The sequence below is a fragment of the Alternaria infectoria genome (genome assembly GCF_024043175.1).
Source record: "Alternaria infectoria strain BMP 0036 chromosome Unknown scaffold_9, whole genome shotgun sequence".
Lineage (NCBI taxonomy): Eukaryota > Fungi > Ascomycota > Dothideomycetes > Pleosporales > Pleosporaceae > Alternaria > Alternaria infectoria.
The window spans coordinates 278,923-286,475 of record NW_026250698.1 but is presented as its reverse complement, the minus strand read 5'-3'; the positions used below and the strand labels follow the sequence as shown (position 1 = coordinate 286,475).

The 7,553-nt window shown below is 53.0% G+C and overlaps 2 protein-coding genes across 2 annotated transcripts; one reads left to right on the top strand and one right to left on the bottom strand.

Moving 5' to 3' along the window:
- Positions 1-885: 885 nt before the first annotated feature.
- On the bottom strand, positions 886-2,046 carry J4E92_006051 (uncharacterized protein; the record flags this gene model as incomplete). Its single annotated transcript, XM_051497426.1, has 1 exon — positions 886-2,046. The coding sequence occupies one exon, from the start codon at positions 2,044-2,046 to the stop codon at positions 886-888; it is 1,161 nt and encodes a 386-aa protein (XP_051352073.1).
- A 3,580-nt stretch (positions 2,047-5,626) lies between these two features.
- J4E92_006050 (uncharacterized protein) lies at positions 5,627-7,201 on the top strand (the record flags this gene model as incomplete). The annotated part of the gene is made up of 2 exons (XM_051497425.1): positions 5,627-6,270; positions 6,334-7,201. The coding sequence occupies 2 exons, from the start codon at positions 5,627-5,629 to the stop codon at positions 7,199-7,201; spliced, it is 1,512 nt and encodes a 503-aa protein (XP_051352072.1).
- Positions 7,202-7,553: the final 352 nt, after the last annotated feature.

The window sequence follows — 7,553 nt, the reverse complement described above, 5'->3', positions numbered from 1 at the left end:
GTGTGGCGCGGATTGGCGAGGTTCAGAAGTTCTGCATGGGTTGGTTGGTGTGAGGTAGTACCTTGTTGGACAGTCTGTCCAGGGTTGCGTATCACGGTACTCGCAAAAAGGGAAGTAACGTGATTTTGAACGTCATATCTTGCAATGATTGTTTTGGTGTTCTTTATGTGTTTCATTGAGTTCGTGGCTAGGGGTTGTGTTAGAGTAGACAGTTGCCAAGACTTGGGTGATGGAGACGATGATCTGGTCAGATAGGTATCTACCTCAGACACATAGAGCGCTCGTAGAAGTCTGAGCCCTGTTGAGCGATTGAGTCGATTACGAGAATGATGATTGTTTTGCTGTCTGTCTACCTGAGCCTGCTCGAAGAAATCTGAAGATGTACCAAAATATCTATCATCACGACCTTTACCGTTAGTACGCCAATAGCACCCATGTGGACAAGAGATATCGGGTTCGATAACCTCAAAATCAGAAATGCGCAACCCGGTTTGACCGCCAGCGGCCAATTGCTTTTGCGACCGTGACTGTATCGAGCTTGCAGTGCTCGAAACCGTTTCAAGGCATTCCGGTCTCCGAAATGAAAGAGCTGCCACCTCACAAGACATCTAAAGTTATCAGTAATATGTTATTCATGTTCGTTCGTCTCGCCGTTCTCGGAGGCGTGTCGCCTGGGAAGGCCGAGTCCCAAAGGTGCAGTTCGATGATCATGCCATCGTCAAGATCGAGATCAAGGTACCATGCGTTGTTAGGCGCAGAACTTAGTCCTCGATAAGTGTGAACGTCGGAGGGATCATGTTGAATGTAGTGGAATGATAGAATGAGTAAGCCATTCATCCCATGCACCCCAAGAAGATGCAGGCTTAAATTGCGTGCTTCTTCTTCTCAAATGTCGTCGATATCGTAGTAGTCGTCAAAACCGTAAGGTGGACGCCGGATCTGAGGTCTCGCCCAACCGTTGCCAACATCATCGTCGTCCTTCTCCGCGTCTAGTGGCGTCCAAACGATGACTTTCTTTCGCACCCTCCAACTTCTCTTGTGAAACCTTGCCTTCATGTCCCGCTCTTTTCCGTAACCAGGTGACTTTTGAGTGACGTCTACGTTGTCGCCGCGCTTCACCAAGACAAGCAGCGCCTTTCGAGCGCCAGCGCCCTTTGTCAATTCCTCATCGTCCACCCTGCCGAATCCCTGGAGTTCATGCTCTTCTGGGTTCTGTTCGAAAGACTCTCGTCTGTTCGGGTCAAGGACGGACGTGCAGTCATTCTCCTCTGTCGATCTGAAGACCTGGACGATTGACCCGGAACCCTCCCCATCCCTGTTCCACAGTCTCTTGTTCCAAAACCTAGGCTGGGGTTGGCGGCATATGTCACCGGTCTCGCGAGATCCGTGGCTCCTAGAGGGGCTGAAGCCGAGCATGCGCGAGCTTCGAGTGACATAGCGAAGCTCCTTCCAACCGTTCCCGCGGTTGATCAAGTTCGTGATAGCGTCATACTCCGGTGCAGCAGCGGCTACCGCAAACACGGTCAGGCAGTCCACTCGGAGCGCAGGGAGAAGCTGAAAGATCGATTCGTGACGGTACATGAGGTCGTCGAAGCCTTTGAGATAACGCATCATTGGGGAGCCGATGAGCCGAAGGTGGCGGATCCTGGATACAGTAGACTCAGGTAACTCAGATAGTCTGTTTAGCATAGTCTGAGGATCCTCAAAGTTGAAAGTAACACGCTGAAGCCACATGTCGCGTGTTTCGATGTGTATCTGGCGGGATACGCGCAATAGCGCGAGGGAATGTGGGGCAGGCTTGAGATACCTCTCGCCATAGCGGGGTGTGTATCGCAGGCCGAACGTCAGCCTCGTCGAGTTGAAAGCCAGCTCCCAGATCTCATCGCGCAGTTCTCGAGGCAGTTGCAGCAAGGGGCTCGAATCGTTCATGGCAGTGTTGTCGTCAGTCATTCTTATCGACCTGATGGAGGTTTGGCGGGGTTCATTGTACCAGCGGTACCGGCCGCTCTTGGGCGGGATGAAGTAGTCTTCGTCCTGGATCATCATCTTGGAGAAGGTTTGCCCTGCATGGGAATCGAAGGCCGTGGATGGCACCGAGACATGGGGATTGGCCAGCTGATAAGCCCTTGGTGGTGTTCAGCGCCAAGCAGGTTCCCGGCTTGCCGTCACGCGACACTCGATTAGTCGCCTGGCAATCTCGACTCAGCCACCTTCCATCTCCACTCAGTTGGGACGATTACTCCACTCTTATATCTCGACTTTCCCAATACTGCCAAAATGCCTCGCGCCCGCCGAATATCCCGCAGCCGTTCCTTGTTCCTGGTTGTGAGTCTCCCGGCCGACGCCTAGCCCCGCACCTTGCGTAATGCCGGATGTCCAGACAATAAGCAACGCGTTAGGTTTTGGCCATCACATCAAGCTTCCATCTAGGACGCGTCTTGCATAGACTCTCGCACGGACAAGAACCCATAAATCGCGCTTCAAAGCTAACAAGACGCAGTGTTACGCACTTCCGAAGACCACATATGGAGCCGACATCCAGCCCAAGCAAACCAAGCACGACACAATCCTGTCGGACCGCTGAGTCTAGATACCGAAGTCCTGCCAAGCATCTCCACACTCACCGAAATGCGCTGTTTACCACCTAAACGCTATGCCACATTGATGTCGATATCCCGTCTCCAGTAGCCATTACCGAGGCGTATGGCTGAGATGCATACAAGCGAGCCTGCCACCGGAACATCTCGGGCGCCACTTCTGGTCCATCGCCCTCCGAGCGGCACGGTGGGACGCGTCCCAACAATTGGATGAGGCTGACAAGTACACCATGCCATGGAGTTTGTTGCTCTTGGCCGACTCTCCTATGCTTGATACGATGGCCATCTATGACGTACGGACATCCTGAAGATCGGCGAGCTTGTAACGGCCTCACCACGCTTGGTATGATCGAACGGAAGCCCGAGTCAGCTTATCCTGCAGGAATGCAATTGTGGATCGGATGGCGCATCGAGGCCGTGGAATTTCATTCCAATACAACCTGCTCGAGGCTGGCGCGTGGGGCTCCGCAATATTCTTTAGCGCGGCACTCGCCATACCGGTACGTCGTTCACGAAGCCATACATGAAGCACACCGACGACTACCGGAGAGAGTCCGATCGTAGGTCACATGCCTCAATGGAACTACTTGGTACGAAACGCCTGCTGGACGTTGCACCAAGAATCATCAAGCGCAAGCTCACGATGATATAGTGGGAGTGGTACCGGCATACCGCTCTGGGATATACGAGAGTGGATCTTGGGCCCATCTTAGAGGAAGCCTCGCCGTGTTGGCTTCTAGACAGGTAAGATTATGGAACCATTGCGGATACGTGACTACGCTTCAAAGGCACTTCGAGGGCTCGGTGCTCTTCTCAAAATAGCCTCGGGGCTTAGCTCCTCCGAGGCTCTCACTGGAGGATCATGGATGGGCGTCGTCCTCCACCTCGCCGTTCGTAGAAGCGCGGGTGAGGTGAGCTATCGGTGTGAGTACGGTGGAGCAGTAACGCGACTTACCTCGACGCACACCCTCGATCAATGACTGCACTGCTTCGCACTTACTGTTCGCTACCTTCTCTTACTGCTTTTGACTGTGAAAGATCACCAACCTCGTCCGCATAATGATCAGCTCACTTGTGCGATCAGAATGCGTCTCAGTCTTCTCCAACGGTTGGGAATGTTGAAGATTCAGATGTCACTTTCTCAACGACACGACTAGGAACCTCAGCTCGTACCTACGCTACTTGGCGCATTGCAGGAGCATGTCGTTAGTGCGCTGTCGCATGCTATCTTCACCATATCCCCGCCACGATGTCGTGTCTGCGTTCTGGCACTTGATCGTTGATTCAATTTACCTATCATCTCTTCTCATCAAACACTCAGCTTCACACAAAACTTTACCTGTTATTCTTCCAATGACTGTTTGTCGTCATGTCGGGTGCGATGCGCAGCAAGCTGCTATGTCGCCCCAGTCACTTCTCTCCAGTATCACGAAGCAAAGTTTTCTTCCTCAAGCAACACCACCAGGGCGAAGACTCAATGAAAAAAAAAAGGTTCCTATCGATCCTCACCACTTGGATGAGTGCCGAATGACAGGAAGAAAGTTCTCAGCAAGCCGAAGCTTGTGAGATCATAGCCGCGTCGGTTGTCGATGTTGCCGGTGGGTGTCGTTGGTCGGTATCGCCGGTCGATGTCGCCGGTCGATACATGTATATGTATATGTCGTCCTCCATCTCGGTGATGTACTAACCCATTGCGGGTGTGCCTACCCCAGTGGGTACCTGTTGGACCAAGGGCTGGGATAACTCTCTGCTCAAATGATGGTTGGCAAACCCCGCTTACTTCTATTTGGGCGTGCTAAGCTGCCACCGCCATCATGGGGATCAGGCCAGGACCATTTGGTCTGTCAGGAAGCCCGAAGGCAACACCATTTCTGTGGCTCTCTTCTCACCCGGTGGTATGCGTATCTCCACCAACGCTCTGGATTCATGCGGTCCATAGCATGCCGTCGTATACAGAGGCATTGCCGCTGGGGCCAGTCCATAACACCGGGATGAGTGGGGGAAGCTGCACTGTCGAGCTGCAGGCGCAAGACAGTGTGGCTACGCCCTCCCTACAACAGAGAGTCACGGATCCAGCGTTAGTACCCAAGAGACACGAGCTCAAGCAAATCGCTGGCAGTGTTAACTGGGGGCAAAGACCAGGAGGATACTGACAGGCTTAAGAGGATCCAGGTCGCAGGGAAGGAATGCTACCCTCACGGGGATAGTCAGCAAGCGGGAGTCCGGGGCGAGCACTTACCTGCGTGGTGGTGGAGGAAGAAAGAGGTGGAGGACAAGGCTGGAAGAAACTCAATATACGCCGTGTGTGGGCGCCAAGCCAAGAGCCTGTGCGCTGTAGGCAGCAGCAAAAATATGAAAAGCGCGTCACAATAGAAGGTCTGAGACAGGGGTGGAAGTTTCTGCAAAAGTGAAGGTGAATGCGGCTCTGGGGGCACGTGAACCTGGGTGACGCAACGAACAAGACGATAGCGAGGAACATTGGAAAGTTGGAACTCCAACTTTGAATCTTTGAGAGCAACGGCGAATTGAGGCAGTATCGAACGAAGACGCAGCGGCGACCATCTTATATTGCCCTCTTCTGACTCAGAGTGCGATGCATACTCTGGTTCTTCCATCTCGTCCCATGCATGGTACTGCGGCGACGCGACGCAGACGAGCGACTCACAACTTCCGTATTCCATATGTACCCATCCAATCAGATCCTCTCGAATAAAGAGAAGTATCGTCAACACGAGAGCTTGAGCCAGTATCGTGATAAGAGAAAATAGACTTGCGTAGCATCGCGCTCGTATAGTCGGCCTGGCAACAGAACCACGCGATAACTGCGACACGAGCGTTTGTCGCGGCAAGTCCCATTGGCCGAATTTGGTCTTTCGCACACACGTCCATTCTTTGCTTGCAATTGAGGTCAACTCGCGAAGAGTCAGCTCCTGACACTACCACGAGTTCTGGGTAGCAAGCAGTCGCTCCTCCCCGAACAAGACAGATACCTGATGACGACACTGCCAACTTCAACACTCATACCCACCATGACGGACGCGCAGACTGCCGACACCGCCAGCTTCCTGAAACTACCAACTGAGCTGCTCGACCAGATCGCCAGCCTCCTCCCCCGATCGGCTCTTCGCGCACTCGCCCTGACGTCAAAGAAGGCGAACGTCTCCGCGACCGACACTCTCTACAAGACCTACCTCAATCGTACAGCGCCGGCGAAAGCACCTTTTCATCTCTTCCTCCGCACGGTATGCGAGCGACCTGACCTTGCGGCGAAGGTGAAACGTGTCGACATTCGCGGATGGCGCTCGGAATATGAGGTTGCTACCGGAGCCGCATGGCGGGGTGTTACGGAAGTCAGGGATGTCGATCAAATCGAGAAGAGTGGCCCATCGTTCACGAGCACGGAGAAGAGCGTACAAGATTCAGCTACGGCGAGGTTCAAGTTGTTCGTCGGAGCCGCAGTCAAGGCCGGTATAGTCTCGGAGCCCACATCGCTTTCAGTATCAGCGCTCAAGGCGAGCATTATATGGTACACATCACTGAAGGAGGACGGCGACTTTCTGCGCCTCCTGGGTCGGGGTGTAGAGGATGCGCAGCTTGTGCTGATCCTGGCTCTACTTCCCAACATGGAAGTCCTTCGTATCGATGGATTGAGCCCTTTTCCGCTCCTCGATTGGTAAGTGAACCTACTATGCGACATGATTTGAGACACATGCTGACTTTTTGCACCAACATTTAGGCATCACTTCCTCTCACGTTCCAGCACAGCGCTTCAGAAGGTTTCGGCGCTACAGATCAACGGCTCGAACACGAGCGTGGAAGAGCCAGTCGTCAGGGACAGTTTACAGTTTCTCGACATTATACCAAACCTGCGGAAGATTTACCTTATTGCCATTGCCGCTGGAGGTCATAAATTCACGATCAAGGCGCTTCCGTCGACCAAACTCGAGGGAGTTGTCCTTCTCGGATGCGGAGTGAACATTCGCCTCTTTCGTAAGATTATGCTCGGCCAGAGTCTGGTCGTTATAGCCTATCGACCTGGTCCAGCTCAGATCGATGCAATCACAGGATCCGACATCGCTCTGCCAGACCTCTTCGCTTCATTCGCGCATTCTAAGCTCTCGCTGCAGTCGTTAATGCTTTTCCCTTCTAGCATCAAGTCTGAACAGAGCAACCTCAAGCACTTCAAGAATCTCAAAACATTGGAAATACCTCTTTTGGACGTCCTAAGCATCCCATACGACGAGCAAGAGCCCGAGACCATTCACGCTCTCCTCAAAGAGCAGCTTCCGGCTACCCTGAAGCACATCGCTCTACGATATATGACCAGCAATATTCAGACCAAGATAATTATAGAACAACTGGCTGTGTTGAAGATGCAAAACGTATTGCCGGACCTCGACAAAGCAACCTTCAATTTTATCAGCGCTGTGGCATCGTCGTTTGTCTCCACGGCGATGATCAATATCGGAGGTCCTACGGGAGGATTGGCTGCAGGCACGACGTGGGAATCTCTACCAGAGATGGAGAAGATGGTTCGGGAAGACTGTGGCAAGCTGTATGAAGACGCGGGCATCTGCATGGTGGTAGAACAGACGGACTACTAGAAAGGTGGATGGACAGAGGCGCACATCAGGGAACTACCGGGAGGAGGATGGGAAATATAGACAGGAGCCTACAGGTTTCCAGCCCTCATGTTCTTAGCTGTTGAAGGACGATTGGTGTGAGGATATTTTGGCATCTCGCCAGTACCGATTAGGGACTGGCCCACTTTACGTAGGGCTGTTCGCATCCCAGGTTTCCCATGACATCACTTCCATAGAATACCCTTCAAGATCCACCATTCCTGACCAACCCGTCGCGCGCTATTCACGGGACCACGGCATATCCTCCAAGAGAACTACTGATTCCGTGGCGCAGTGTGGCTCAGCAGGCACGTGGCGCTTTATTCGTTCGCCA